The sequence below is a fragment of the Leucopleurus acutus genome (genome assembly GCF_964270905.1).
Source record: "Leucopleurus acutus genome assembly, chromosome: 11".
Classification (NCBI taxonomy): Eukaryota; Metazoa; Chordata; class Mammalia; order Artiodactyla; family Delphinidae; genus Leucopleurus; species Leucopleurus acutus.
In genome coordinates this window covers 40292713-40308495 of record NC_139152.1, presented here as the reverse complement: position 1 = coordinate 40308495, position 15783 = coordinate 40292713, and the positions used below count along the sequence as shown (strand labels likewise).

The window sequence follows — 15783 nt, the reverse complement described above, 5'->3', positions numbered from 1 at the left end:
TGGGAAAAGGGGATGGGGCAGACTTTGTAAGCATATGCTAGGTATCTGATAGTCCTGTAGAATTTAGTGAAGAAACCTTATACAGTTTTTAATTTTTATATAAACTAACTCAGACCCAAGCTACAAGGTTGGAATTTTGGTTGTTGGTTTTTTTTTTTTTTTTTTTTTTTTTTTTTTTTTTTTTTTTAAAGTACCCCGCCTGTATAATTGCATCAGAATTCCCTCTCCCCCGCCCCGCCCTTCCCCGTGCCCCATGTTTGTATTTTGGGTTGGTTTACACTTGCACATATTCAATTTTCAGTTTTTCCCCTTTACGGTCTTCTCCCCTCACCTCCAGGACCCTCCCTCCCCCTTTTTAAAAAATAAATCTCTGACAAGTGTGAATCCCGTGAAGACTTTATTTTGTGTTGTGTGTATCCTGTACAGCAAGGTTGGTCCTTCGTAACAACGGATGAAATGATTCCCTTTTTTAAAGCGCCCTCTCTCCCTCCACCCCCAGCGCCCCTGTCCTTGGCATGTTTTGTATCAGCGATCATTCTGAACTGTACATAATTTATGTTGCAAGAGGCAAAGGGCAAGTTTTGGATTTTGCTTCTTCCAAGTTTGTTTTTAAACGACAAATAAAAAAAGAACATTTTAAATACAAGCGGCTCCGTCCCGTCACCCTCGCCGTCGGTGGGATCCGTGAGGTGCGGGAGGACTGGGGGGGAGGGCGGTTTCGGAGGCCAGGCCACGCCGGAAGGGTCAGCTCCTGGCCTTCCGCCCTTGGCTTGCGTCAGTCCTGACGTAGGCGGAAGTGGCGTCGCGGTACCGGACGTGGGGCGGGACCTTCCCCGCCTCCCTCCCCGGGCAAGCTTCCTAAAGCGAACGAACCCAGCCGGCGTCTGTCGCGATGGAAGCGGTGAGGAGCGCGGGAGGGCTGCGGGAGGGCGCCGTGGAGCTTGAGACCCCCCCCGTCAGGGGACGGGGAGGCCGGGGCCGGCTCTGGTGCCCAGTAACCGGGAAGCAGGGTGTCAGTCCTATCCCGTGACCCTGCTCCTCCGCTCCTTCGCTGAGTGCATCTCCTAGGACTGGGCCGCGCCCGTGCCTGCCTTCGGTCCGTGGTACTTTTAGCCCGAGCGGGCAGTGACTCCTACGCACGCCTTGGCGATATCGGGCCTCCTTTCCTTTTAGCGCCTCGGGCCCTTCAGAGGTTTGCCTGAGAGAGAAGGGATGTGAGCCAGCTTTCCTGGGTGAAGCAGGGGGTTCCGAGGGACCCCCGCTTGCAGGTAGCACCTGGTCCCCAGTTGTGTGAGTGTGATTCATGCAGTCCTTGGCAGGAGGGACGTCTGAAAGACTTATACTGCATTGAGGTGTCCAGCGAGGTAACATACCCTTAATGAGACTGAAAAGTGGGGTTTCCCCGAAGGAGGGAACCTTTCAGTGTTAGAGGCCACTGTGTCCCTGATCTAGTTTAGGTCACGCCCTGCTCTGCGATTCTAAGCAGGTGTGTTGGCGTAGCTCCTTCTTGGCAGGCACGCACTGACGGATTGTGGCAGGTCCCTGTCATCCTCCCAGAGTTGCTGCAGGTTGCCTACTACCTGTTTGGACCCATCCTCACTCTCAGGAGCCTTTGTCTAGTACTCTGGAACCCTGCCCATTCACTTCCCTCCATGTATCCTTTGTCAGGCAGAGTAACTCTAACTACCTTGGTTTTTATCATCTGCTACTGTAGTTGTGTGAGGGCTGCAGGTTCACCTTTCTTTGGATCAGTTACACGCCCAGGGTCATTCCCTTACTGTACCCTTTGTCTGCCTGCGGAGAGGTCATGTCCCTAAGGTTATAAAGAAGAAACCAGACCAAAGTGGTAAAATGATTTGCAGCTGGTCACCCAGGCAAGGGAGTAAGTTCTTACAGATTAAGAGAATTTTGAACAAGAATGAAAGTTCTGATTCCATTAAATTCAAAATAACATTATTTTTTACTTACTTATAAATATATTATGGTTTACAAAGCATTTTAATATAGGTTTTCTAATTTAGCCCTCATACTTTATGTGCTGGATTAGGTTTTTGGAATAGAAATAGTTTTTTTTTTTGCAGTATGCGGCCCTCTCACTGTTGTGGCCTCTCCTGTTGCAGAGCACAGGCTCCGGACGCGCAGGCTCAGCGTCCATGGCTCATGGGCCTAGACGCTCCGCGGCATGTGGGATCCTCTCAGACTGGGGCACGAACCCGTGTCCCCTGCATCGGCAGGCGGACTCTCAACCACTGCGCCACCAGGGAAGCCCGACACAGCATTTTTAAACAGTTTATAAACTTTCAAGAATGAGATTTTAAACTTTTTTTTTTTTTTTTTTTTTTTGCGGTACGCGGGCCTCTCACTGTTGTGGGCTCTCCCGTTGCGGAGCACAGGCTCCGGACGCGCAGGCTCAGCGGCCATGGCTCACGGGCCCAGCCGCTCCGCGGCATGTGGGATCTTCCCGGACCGGAGCACGAACCCGTGTCCCCTGCATCGGCAGGCGGACTCTCACCCACTGTGCCACCAGGGAAGCCCTAGAAATAGTTTTGAAAAGAAAAAAAAAAGGGAGTTCCCTGGCGGTCCAGTGGTTAGGACTCAGCCTTTTCACTGCCAGGTCTGGGTTTGATCCCTGGTGGGGGGACTAAGATACCGCAGGCCACGTGTCTTGGCCAATAAATTAATTAATTAATTGAATAAAATAAAGAAAAAGGAAAACTCCTGCTTTGAAAATGCTTAGCCTAACTGGAGTGGGGGTGAGGGCAAGTCAGTGACAGCTGTTATTTAAGGTAGACTGTAATAAATGCTAGCATCAAGATGCATAAAAAGGACCGTGGCAGCATAGAGGAGGGAGAAATTGCTGTCAGCCCACGAGAGGGCATTGCAGGTTGAGAGAACAGTGTGAGCAAGGGCATAGAAACTGGGGCATGTAGAGATTAATTGGGGTGAGCCAGTGGCTTGATGTTGCCGGAGCTTTGGATTTTGGTCACAGTTGGAGAAATGACTGGAAAATGGAAAAGTAGGCTGGGGTCAGGTTGAAGATATTGCATGCCACATTAAGTTTGAACTTTGTTTTGTAATAAGAGGACCCATGGAAGATTCATGAGCAAGGTAGTGAGTCTACTTTAGGAATATTCCTAACGGCTTTCTGTAAATGGATGAAGCTGCTTCAGAAAGTAGTGAGTTCTTGGTTGCTGGAGTTGAAAGTCCCTTCCAAACCTGAGATGCTTGGTGAGAGAACTTGGTGACAGCATGAAAGACAAATTGAAGAGGAAATAGACTTCCTCTTCTCTAAACTGGCAGGGAGACCAGCTTAGAGAATGCTATAGAAGTGGGATGTAAAAGGCTAAGTTAAAGCTGTGAAGGTGGAAAGGAGAGAGATGGCTTTGAGGCATTTCTAACATAGCAGCTTAGCTGATAGATGTTAAGGACGAGTTTAGGTCATGCCCTGCTCTGTCATTCTAAGCAGACATGTTGGCATAGCTTGTTCTTGGAAGGATCAAGACCACAGTTCCAGGCATCAGGGAAGACAGCAGTGCAAAAACAAAGGTGGGACCCACAATAAGAATAATAGGATTGGAGGGACAGATGCTGTTCTGTTTTGTATTGAAGCATTTGAGGAGTCTCTGTGACATCTGTGGTGGTCCAGCAAACAACTGAGAATGTGGATCAGGAGTTTGGAAGAAATTGTGAGTCTGTGTGTCAGATCTAGGGTGTGTCTCTGAAAATAGTATTTTGCACAAGTCCCCTATGTTATTAAATGTAGAGAGAGTGGACATAATTATCCCACTCCTGTGTGGAGAAACAGGCAGAAAGATAAAGTCATATTCAATTGTGTCTGACTCTCTTATGTAGGTATCTGTGTCTCTGTTTAGCTGTATGTCTCTTTTCTCTCTCTGTAACTTAATCTTAGGTCTCTCTGTTCATATCAGTGTGTATCATTATCAATTTGAGAGTTAAAAAACAAAACAGTTGAGAGTTATATGCAAACCCCCATGCTACGTGGTATGAGGGAGTGATACAAAGAACTATATGATAGTTCCAGGCTTCCAGGAATTTACAGTCTGTTTGGATAGATAACGAACAAAATAACTGTAGCACAGTGCAGTAAATAGGTATCATACGCTGGGTACAATAATTTCTACAGAAGTAGCTGTTTCTGTGTCTCTGTATAGATCTTTGTAAGACTGCTTTACTGCTAAACAGACCTCTTTCCCACTTAGAAGTGATGAGGCTGTTGTTCCAATAGTTTTGCCAAAATGCCGGGCCATGCTGATAGCCTTATGCTGCCCAGACAGAAGAGAGGGAGATTATCCCCTGCCCACACCCTGGCCCATTAGAAGAGGGAAGTTTAGGGCTGTCCTGCCAACTCGACCCTGTTTACCAGCCAACCTCCCAGCTTCAAGCCAAGGCCTTTAACTTCATGTCACTACAGCAGCTGTGGAGGTAAAGTATGACTTTAAGTTAGTTTGGGAATATTACCCAGACAGAGCAAAATAGAGGCAAAACTGTTGATTCCAGCCAACAAAAATTATCATGATCTCTCCTCGGTTCCTAGATAACAATGAAATTTCCAAATGTTCCCACTTGAGGGAGCACAGAGATGGTTCTGAAGGTTTCTCTATATTCAAAGCACTTTCTAATCTCAGACTGTCATGAACAAGGAAACTTGGAAAACCAGCACCCTCTGGGCTGTAGCAGCCTTTGACTCACAAGGGTGCTGAGAGGACTCAGTTCCCTAGTTTCAGAACATTTATCCTTATCTACCCCTCAGTCATTCCAACTTTGACTCTCTCTGGTAGTCAGCTGCTGGGATCCTCCCCAGATGTGGCCCCCTCTCATGGTAAGGGGTACGTCAGTGACTCAGGTGCCCACAACTACGCTTAGTGACTGTTTGGGGGAAAGCAGTATTGTCTCTCTGGCTTCCATATTTTTATAAAATAGGTCTGTGAGAGTGTTGTGGGGCCAACCTTAAGCTCATATTTTCTAGTCTCAGCTTTTAAGACCTAATGTTTCATTAGGCAAGGTAGTATATAAGGGCATGAGCTTTGGAACAGCACAGATCTGTATTCAAATCCCCATTCCACCCTTTGCCAGCCATGCGACCTTGGGCAGGTTGCTTAATATTTCTTGAACCTAAGTTTCCTAATCTGTGAAAATAAGGCTAATAATGGTATTCACCTCAGGGTTATTATAAAGATTAAATGAGATAATATTTCTGAAGGACAAGGAAGTCATTAGTTAACCAACCCTTTCCCTAATGTTGCTAGGCTCAAATGGATGGAGCCTAAGATAGGCTGAATCTTTGTTCCTCTGTCTCTCCAGGTCACTTCTTCAGATAACTACTCAGCTCTGGAAAATGAGCATCCTCAAGGTAAGCTTACTGAAGAAAGGAAACTGGTATGAGAACCACTTTCATACCAGTAGCCCAATCCTAATTTGTCTTCAGCAGTGCTTTTGAATTTCTCCCGGAGTCTTCCCTGGGAAGATCAAAGCTGGGCCAGATAATGTGCCAAACCACATAAATCAGGAACAATGATTTGGCAAGATCACCTAGGAATAAATCTTGGGCAGGGTGAGGATGATTAATATCCTCAGTTGGCATACCACCTGAGAGAAACTTTTGAGGTACAGGGAAAACTTCCATAGGCAACTCTGGGCTGGCTAACCATGGTTTAGAAGTCCCTGGTAGGGACTTCCCTGGTGCTCCAGTGATTAAGACTCTGTGCTTCCAATGCAGGGGGTACAGGTTCCATCCCTGGTTGGGGGACTAAGGTCCCACATGCCGTGCGGCCAAAAAAGAAAGAAAGAAAGAAAGAATAGTGAATGAATAAATGAGTTGATACTGCAAAAAAAAAAAAAAGTCCCTGGTATGTTCTGAGTAGCCCAGAAACAAAGCCACTAGGATTTCATCATACAGCGATCTCACTAAAACCACTGAGTATACACAAGAAATTATAGAAGGGACTTGAAACCCTTAGAACTAATCTAGAAATAGAGGCACTAAACCCTAAAATTCAGGGCACAGGAGAAGGCAATTCCAGCACCTGCCCAAATACTTGGTTAGAATGGAATGGTCCAACCCTAGGTCATCTAGAAAGAAGCAAAATTTATAGGCATCTCTGGTAAAGAATTTTGCCCAGGAACACTCCTAGTCTTCCTAGGACATGTTTATGGCATTAGGAGTACACACTTTCTCAGAGGATTGAAATATGGGATGAGATCCTAGGACATATTATTAAAGTGAGTTCTCCACAAGAGAGTTCTCCACAAGTGAGTTCTCCACAAGAATTTTTTAAATGTTCTGTTTTCATGTTGTTGGTATCCAGAAAAGTTAATATAGTCATATTTTGAATTACCTAGATGATTCTTCATAATTGGGTACTGCCCCATGATATCAGTGCTCATTTTGTGTTTCTGAGTGCATTCACATTAGCACCAACTGAGGCAGGGGTAAGACACTCAAATTGTCTCCATGGATCAAGCAGTGACGTGAGCTGCGTATGACTACAATAACCTGTAGATCTCGTTGCATCTAAAAGGAGGCAGCAACTATCCAGGTCTGGTCAATTGCTACTATTTGGGAATTCACAACCTACTTTTGTAAGATCTTCTGATTATGAAAAGAAACTGAGAGTTTGGATTTTTATGTAAATCTCCAGATTTTTTTAAATTGGGCAACTGATTTAAATTATTTTAAAAATCCTGAGAAAACCAAGTCAAATATGTTTGTAGGCCTGTAGCCTGGAATGGTGGTATTTAACTGTCAGTGTAGCATGTCTTAAACTGGTGTCAAAAGACATGGGAGTCTTCTTGGGAGTCTGTGAGTTTTCAAATTTGAGGAACAATGGTGGCCTTCCAGTTAAAGATGGTGGATTGAATACATGCATCTACTTTCGCTCCTTCACAAAAAGCCACTAAAACCATGAAGGAATTTTTTTTAAAAGATACAAAACCATCAGAATAGGGAGAACAAGAGAGGAGATAATAGCAATGAATTTTTGGAAGCTGGAAAGCAGACAGAAGTGTGGTAAGTGACTTAGCAGACCTGAGAAAACTGAATTATAAACTAGCAGTGAGGAAAGCCCAAAAGCATTGAAGGTCTAAGAAGCAGTCAGATCCCAAGACTCCCTCCCCCACTGAGTGCAGCTGGGAAACTCTCATCCCAACTTTGGCAAAGACTGGAGGTATGGAAAGGGGCGCCGGCCCAGTTGAAGGCAGAGGTACTGCGCTGAAAACAGGAGCATGAAGTGAACCATACTGGATGCTGAGACCCCAGCCCTTTTCCCCCATTCGGTTTTCAGAGTGCTAATAGAAAAGACTTCATCCTCCAAGCACAAAATTGCATGACTAATCCTTCTCTTCAGAATCCCATTGAGGGGAAAGCCCTATAAATGTAAGTATTGAGTGTTCCCCATCTAAATGGTTCACCGTCAACAAGGTTCATTTACAGACATAGAGCTTCTAATCAGCTCTAAAGACTCCACTCTTGGGCTTCCCTGGTGGCGCAGTGGTTGAGAGTCCGCCTGCTGATGCAGGGGACCCGGGTGCCTGCCCCGGTCCGGGAAGATCCCACATGCCGCGGAGTGGCTGGGCTCATGAGCCATGGCCGCTGAACCTGCGCATCTGGAGCCTGTGCTCCGCAACGGGAGAGGCCACAACAGTGAGAGGCCTGCGTAGAGAGGCCCGCGTATCGCAAAAAAAAAAAAAAAAAAAGACTCCACTCTTAAAATATGGTTTGAATCCTCCTTTAAACCAAGGATTACCAGACATCTAAAGAAACCCTGTAACTTGAAAAAAGTGATCCAAACTGCCCCCCACAAATGGAAGAAAACAAACAGGAAAAAAAGCAACAGAAGGGAAAAGTCAATGCATAGAGAAGAGAACTTTAAAAATTAATGTTAGTGGACTTCCCTGGTGGCACAGTGATTAAGAATCTGCCTGCCAGTGCAGGGGACACGGGTTCGATCCCTGGTCCGGGAAGATCGCACATGCTGCAGAGCAGATAAGCCCGTGCGCCACAACTATTGAGCCTGCGCTCTAGAGCCTGTGAGCCACAACTACTGAGCCGGCGTGCCACAACTACTGAAGTCCGCATGTCTAGAGTCCATGCTTCGCAACAAGAGAAGCCACTACAATGAGAAGCCTGCGCACCGTAATGAAGAGTAGCCCTTGCTCACCACGACTAGAGAAAGCCCGCATGCAGCAACAAAGACCCAGTGCAGCCAAAAGTAAATAAATAAATTTATTAAAAATAAATTTAAAAAATTAACATTAATGCATACTCAGATGAAGAATATTTCCACCATGAAACAAGTATAGGAAGTAATTTTTTTAAGAAAAGCAGTTTTCAGAAAACAAAAAAGGAGCTCTTGGAAATTAAAAATACAATAGCAAAAATTTTAAACTAAGTAGGAGGTGTGGAAAATCAAGTTGAAGAAATCTCTCATAAAGCAGAATTAGAAATCAAAGAAGTGGACTCACAGACATAGAAAACAAACTTATGGTTACCAAAGGAGAAAGGAGGGGGATAAATTAGGAGTATGGGATTAACAGATATAAACTACTATATATAAAATAAACAACAGAGTTCTACTGTATAGCACAAGGAACTGTATTCAATATCTTGTAATAAACTATAAAGGAAAAGAAAAAATCAAAGAAGAGGAAAGTAGGAGAGAAAAGATACAGTAGTTAGTACCTCCTTATCCTCGGGGTATACATTCCAGGACTCCCAGTGGATACCTGAAACAGCAGATACTATGAAACCCTGTATATATTATGTTTTTGTCCTACACATACATACATACCTATGAAAGTTTAATTTACAAATTAGGCACAGTAAGAGATTAACAACAGTAACTAATAATAAAATAGAACAGTTATAACATATATTAAGAGTTATGTGAATGGGGTTGGTCGGTCTGTCTGCCTCTAAATATCTTATTGTACAAATTTAATGCCTTTTCCATCTTGACTAAGCCCTTATCACACACTGACCCCACAACTTTTGCAGTTGGAGGTGTGACAGCAAAACTAGCATGAATTCCTTTTTCATTCTTCACAGTTTCACAGATAGAAGATTCATCCTTTTTTTTTTTTATCAGTGAATTGTGTTTATGCTGATTCTTTTTTTTTTTAACATTTTATCTTTATTTATTTATTTTTGGCTGCGTTGGGTCTTCGTTGCTGCACGCAGGCTTTCTCTAGTTGCGGCGAGCGGGGGCTACTCTTCGTTGCAGTATGCGGGCTTCTCATTGCGGTGGCTTGTCTTGGTGCTGAGCACAGGCTCTAGGCGTGCGGGCTTCAGTAGTTGTGGTACATGGGCTTGGTAGTTGTGGCTCACAGGCTGTAGAGCGCAGGCTCAGTAGTTGTGGCACACCGACTTAGTTGCTCTGTGGCATGCGGGATCTTCCCAGACCAGGGATTGAACCCATGTCCCTGCCTTGGCAGGCGGATTCTTAACCACTGCGCCACCAGGGAAGTCCAGAAGGTTCATTTTTATCATAGATCTCAGCATATAATTTTTTTTCTTTCCCTTATTAAGTCAAGAACTTTCACCTTTTCACTTATGGGAAGCACTTTGGGGCTTCAGTTTTACATATCCGAATTGCCAGCATCACTATTCTTGTGCTCTGTGGCCATTATTAAGTAAAATAAAGGTTACTTGCACACAAACACTGTGATACAGCGACAATCTGATAACTGAGATGGCTACTAAGTGACTAACGGGCAGGATATGCTGGACAAAGGGACGATTGACGCCCAGGGCTGGAACTGAGCTTAATGGCAAGAGATTTCATCATGTTGCTCAGAATGCCGTGCAATTTAAAACTTATGAATTGTTTATTTCTGGAATTTCCCATTTAATATTCAGACTAGGGTTGACCACGGGTAACTGAGACTGTGGAAAGTGAAACCTTGGATAAGGGGGGGACTACTGTATTTTAAAAACAATAACAATAACAACAAAAACAAACCTTAAAGGATCAGTTTTTGGAAGTCCAATATCTAAATAATAGGAGTTACAGAAAGAGAAAAATGACAACACAGAGGGAAGGAAACAATCAAGGAAGTAATTCAAGAACATTTCCTGGAACTGAAGAACATTAGTTTTCATGTTGAAAGGACTCATTGAATATTCAGCACAATGGGTGAAACTGTCCCACCCAAAGCACAATCATCATGAGATTTCAGAACACTGGGAACAAAGAGAAGATCCTGAGTTTCCAAAGAGAAAAAAACAAGTCACACACAAAGAATCAGAATTGCCTGGGACTCCGGACTCTCAACAGCACCAGAAGCTGGAAGGCAATGAAGCAGTGCCTTCAATATTCTGCAGGAAAATAAATTCCAACCTAGAATTCTATATCCAGCCAAATTATAATTCAAAGATGAGGGTAAAATAAAGATATCTGCAGGCTACAAGGTCTCAAAAAATTTACTTCCCATGCACCCTTTCTCAGGAAGCTACTGGAAGATGTGCTCCACCAAAACAAGGGAGTAATCAAAAAAGATGAAAACATGGGATACAGGACACAGGAGTGCCAGTACAGGAGAGACGTGAAAGGGCTGGCTCCCCTGGATGGTGATGAAGGAAGATCTAAGGATGACAGCAGTGCACACCAGGCACACCAGCCCAGATCTGAGCAGGTCAGAAGGCTCCAGAGAGACTTCTTTGGGTAGTTTAAATTGTTAGACTATCTCATGCTTCTGAACTTCTTGAAAGGAGATTTAAACAATTGGTAAAGAGTTTGGGGATTGAATTAGTTATAAGTATTATGCATAGAGAACTAAGCAAACAAAAAGACAAGACAGTTATTAACTCCAAGGAAAACAAAAAGTTGTGAAAGAAAAAAAAAATCAGACTTTACTACTTGACTTAGCTCTGAATAATGAATATTTAGTCAAAATTATTTAAATACTGATGTAACCAACCGTACAGTTTAACTTCTGGGAGAACGGAGTGATGGGAGGTGCATGTTTATAATGGGGTCCTGGTAGTAAAGAGAATTGAAAATTCTCATCTTCCTTGCATGATAATAGATAATGCCTCTCATCTTCCTTGCATGATAATAGTTAATGCCTAAAAGTGAACAGAAAAGGTAGCAATATAAGCATGTTATTTATAGACATAGAAATAAGTACCAAAACACTCAGCTAAAAGAGGTCTCATCTCTGGGGAGGGGTCGTACAGGGAGGTGGGTGCTAGGGACTGCAGTTTTTCTTAACAAAATTTGTAGAAGTATTTGACTCTTTAAACTGTGTACCTGTATAACTTTGGTAAAAAATTAAAAACAAACAACTGGCATAGGATTTAAGAGCGTGAACTTTGGAATCAGGTAGATCCGTGTTTGAGTCTTTCTTTTTACTAATGGTATGACCTTGAGCAGTTTTTTTTTTTTTTGCTGCTTTCCACCTGTTTTCTCAGCTGAAAAATGAGGGCAATATTTATTTGCCTTGCAGATTAGATGGTGTAATATTTTTAAGTACACATAGCATACTATGTAGCACATTTGGGCTATTATTTTGAGGCTTGCTTCTCCAGTTGAGAGCAAGCAGTTAAAATCAGGGGAATGGAAAGGTAAACCCAGCCAGGGTCTCTCATTTGTCTAGAGTAGGTGGGATGATTTCTGATTCACACGGTCATCCCAAGATGGACTCTCAGGTTGTTTTGGGCCAGGCTGATTGAGCACTGGGCTTTAACTTAGTGTTGTTCTGAAGTGGCCCAACTTGGACCATGACTTTCTCATCTGTGGGTCTTAGAAGAATTTTAAGAAGTTTACTTGGATTTTAAGAAGCTTAATTACATCTTAATTGAGAAAAGAGAACAAGTGAAAATGTGCTAAATATATGAAAAGGAAAATGAGTTAAGGATGAGAAAAAAAGCTTTTAGACTAGAATAGGTTAGTGAAAGTATTACAGACTTTCTGTTTTAGTCAGCCATCTTTTGGCTAAGGAGCCAATAGATTATATAGTTCTACCTGGGGGTGGGGTTGGATGAAATGGTTTCGAAGGGGTTTATCCAGGTTTTGTGGGAACAATAGGAACAAAACAGAATAGGGGGCCTTATAAAATCATGCTGTAAATATTTGAGCAACTACAATACTTTTATTTTCTGCCTCTTTTGATTGTGAGTTGTTGCATGGAAGGAAGCTACTAACTTTCCCACCCTATGCAGAGACTCCAGAATCCAACAATAGCGTGTATACTTCCTTCATGAAGTCTCATCGCTGCTATGACCTGATTCCCACAAGCTCAAAATTGGTTGTATTTGATACTTCCCTTCAGGTAGGTGAAATCCTCTTTTCCCTTCCCCCTTCCTTGGAGCCTCTGGTTCAATACCTCTCATCCTACCGCATCCCAAGGCTAATACCCTTGTCCTTCTATGGGGTTAGGCTCATGTTTTCCCCAGCATACCCAATTCCTATTCTGTTAAAATCCTGCCCCCTGGGAATTTTCCTTTGTGACTGTTGCTCTTTCACTACAGGTGAAGAAAGCTTTCTTTGCTTTGGTGACTAATGGTGTCCGAGCTGCCCCTTTGTGGGATAGTAAGAAGCAAAGTTTTGTGGGTAAGCAGAAGTTGTTGGAACACAGTTTTACTGGCATCTTGTGCTGGGCAGGGAGAGAAGCTTTGAGCAGTGCTGAGGGCTCTTATCTTGGCCTCTAGGCATGCTGACCATCACTGATTTCATCAATATTCTGCACCGCTACTATAAATCAGCCCTGGTAAGGAGCCTTAGCTCAATGACCAAAACCACTTTCCCTGCCCAGAGTCCCTCATTCTCATTTCCTTTCTTCCAAACAAACTACAAGGGGTTAGTGAAGCAGGGAGATCAAGTCTCAAGTTCTGTTGCTTCTGCTTTCAGGTTCAGATCTATGAGCTAGAAGAACACAAGATAGAAACTTGGAGAGGTATGTAGAGAACTGGGGGTTGTAAAAGGATAAAGGGATGGAAAGTTTCCTGGGAAACAGTTTTTCATGGTGGTATTTTGTGAACCTCCCTTTTCCCTTCAGAGGTGTACCTACAGGACTCCTTTAAACCACTTGTCTGCATTTCTCCTAATGCCAGGTGAGTTCCAGCTAACCATTTGTCCAGAGGGGCAAGAGCCTCACTCACTCACTCACTCACACACACACACACACACACACACACACACACACACACACACATTTATTTAGGTCTAGTCTGAACACTGCTCCTCTCCCCCAACCACCTGTTTATAAACAAACTCTAAGGAGCTATTTAACCACCCTCAGGCCCAGCACTGTGGAACTTATCATTATCCCCTACCTTCCCACAGCTTGTTTGATGCTGTCTCTTCATTAATTCGAAACAAGATCCACAGGCTGCCAGTTATTGACCCGGAATCAGGCAACACCTTGTACATCCTTACCCACAAGCGCATCCTCAAATTCCTCAAGTTGTTTGTAAGTGCTCCTCGGCCCAGTTTTTACTTCTTACATACTTGTCGGAGGGGTATCCAAAGGTGGTTTGAGGGGCCTTGAAAAAAAATCAAGATGATGGTTGTTTCCTCAGATCACTGAGTTCCCCAAGCCAGAGTTCATGTCTAAGTCTCTGGAAGAGCTACAGATTGGCACCTATGCTAACATTGCTATGGTCCGCACTACTACCCCCGTCTACGTGGCTCTGGGCATCTTTGTACAGCACCGAGTCTCAGCCCTGCCAGTGGTGGATGAGAAAGGTGAGAGATTGGGCAAAAGGAGAGGGAGGGCTCCAGGGAAGCCAGGGAGGCTGTGGGAAAATCTGTCCCCTCAGCTCAGCCCGGAGGGTGATTCTATAGGCAGGGGAAGCCGTGGATGCCAGATCCTCCTTGCTGAGCTGCCTCTGTCCCCCTAGGGCGTGTGGTGGACATCTACTCCAAGTTTGATGTTATCGTGAGTGATTGTGGAGGTGCTGGGAGGCAGGGAAAGGGGTGGGGTGTTGGATGTGGAGAGGGAGAAGAAGAGAGTCTCTTCTGGGACCTGAGGGTTTTAGAAGCTTCCAAGCTTTCAAATCCTGTTTGAAAAGGAATTGAATGAGCGGGGTATGGCTTGTGGGCATGGCTGACAGCTACCCTAAATCACTCTGGTGAGGTTGGGTGGGCTCGGAGTTTGCGGGCCGGCTCCCTTGCTTCCCTGCATGAATGTTTCTCTCTCTCCCCAGAATCTGGCAGCAGAAAAGACCTACAACAACCTAGATGTGTCAGTGACCAAAGCCCTGCAACATCGATCGCATCACTTTGAGGGTGTCCTCAAGTGCTACCTGCATGAGACTCTGGAAACCATCATCAACAGGCTGGTAGAAGCAGAGGTAGGGGAGCCAGCAACCCAAAAGGTGCTGGGGGTAGCAGCTTCGGTTTGGCATGGAGGGTAGGGGCTGAAGGGCTCACCTTAACTGAGGCTGGCACTAAACATCCCTTTCTCCCTTCCTTATTGCTCTGTGCAGGTTCACCGACTTGTAGTGGTGGATGAGAATGATGTGGTCAAGGGAATTGTATCACTGTCTGACATCTTGCAGGCCCTGGTGCTCACAGGCGGAGAGAAGCCCTGAGCCGGGGGAAGGGGTCATGCAGCACCAGGGGTTATGCCCCACTCACTGCCTGCCCAAAGCTCTGGGAACCAGAGACGAGAACTTTAGAGAATTGGGACTCTGTTCCCTGCCCGGGAGCTCCCTACCCTTCTACATGGGAGTGAGGGAAGGTGTGGGGGAGGAAGGAGAATGGATTTTTAGCTGTCCTTATCCTCACCCTTGAGGAAATCTTTCAGCCTGGTCCCTGCCCACTTAGACATAGCCCCCTTTCTGTGCTTCTCAGGCAAATTCTGATCTCTGAGAGATCCCCAGACCTCACCCAGCCTTTGCCTCTATCTCTGTCCCTGACTCCACCCTAAGATAATGGACACAACAAAACTCTTCATAAAGATATTTTTATTCATCCTGTTTCATGCTGTATGGAGGAGGCTGAGTCCATTTAATGGCATTTCTTCCCATAATGGGAGTGGGGAGGATCATGGAGAGGAGGGCCTTTGGGTTCCTGTGCTGTATGCATATGAAGGGAGATGAGACTCAGGTGGAGGGGGAGGGCAGAGCGGTTAGCTGAGGTTATTGCTTTTTGTGGCAAACCTAATTAAAATGACAGGAGCCTCTTCATGGTATTTCAGTGTTTGATTTTTGTAGTTGATAGACACTACTACTCCAGCCTTCCTACTTCATATGGCTTCTCCAGCTCATCATTAATAACAACAATAATAGCACACACACATATATATAAAGCTGTGTGCCAGGCACCATTCTCAGTGCTTTACATATATTACTTCAACTAATCCTCAGAACAATAGTAGATACTATTTCAGTTTTACAGATTTTTTTTTTCTTTTAACCGAGGCACAGAGAGGCTAAGTAACTAGCCTAGGGCCACACCATTAATAAAAAGTAGAGCTAGGATTTGAGCCAAAATAGTCTTGCTTTAGAGCTCATGCACTTCACCACTACACTAGATTTACTGCCTTTCTAATTCACTCTTCATAACTATTCCCTGCAGTCTCCTTACCACCTCACTTTCTCCTCTGCCTGGACCATAGCTGGCACCCAAGGAAAATCCCGTCACAGACTGAGGATCTCCTTTAGGTAGGCAGAGAGACCTGCCACTCTCAACTTTTCATAGAGAAGGTGGGACTCTTTGGATTTTGCTGAGCTGGCACTGTCTTTGAACTCACAAATCCCTTTCTTCCAAGGTAGATATGAGCTGGAGAGTGGGGGGTGGGGAGCAGCAGGATTATGGTCAC

At 44.5% G+C, this 15783-nt stretch overlaps 1 protein-coding gene across 2 annotated transcripts; it reads left to right on the top strand.

The window, feature by feature from the left end:
* Window positions 1-827: 827 nt before the first annotated feature.
* Window positions 828-15052, top strand: PRKAG1 (protein kinase AMP-activated non-catalytic subunit gamma 1). Of its 2 annotated transcripts, XM_082849749.1 has the most exons (12): window positions 828-901; window positions 5323-5371; window positions 12179-12288; window positions 12488-12569; window positions 12668-12726; window positions 12867-12912; window positions 13015-13069; window positions 13302-13428; window positions 13538-13703; window positions 13859-13896; window positions 14165-14311; window positions 14447-15052. In XM_082849749.1, the coding sequence occupies exons 1-12, from the start codon at window positions 893-895 to the stop codon at window positions 14549-14551; spliced, it is 993 nt and encodes a 330-aa protein (XP_082705875.1). In that variant the 5' UTR covers window positions 828-892; the 3' UTR covers window positions 14552-15052. The 2 variants fall into 2 exon arrangements, with proteins under 2 accessions (XP_082705875.1, XP_082705876.1); XM_082849750.1 differs by lacking the exons at window positions 828-901; window positions 5323-5371 and adding an exon at window positions 10632-10650.
* The last annotated feature ends 731 nt before the right edge of the window (window positions 15053-15783 follow it).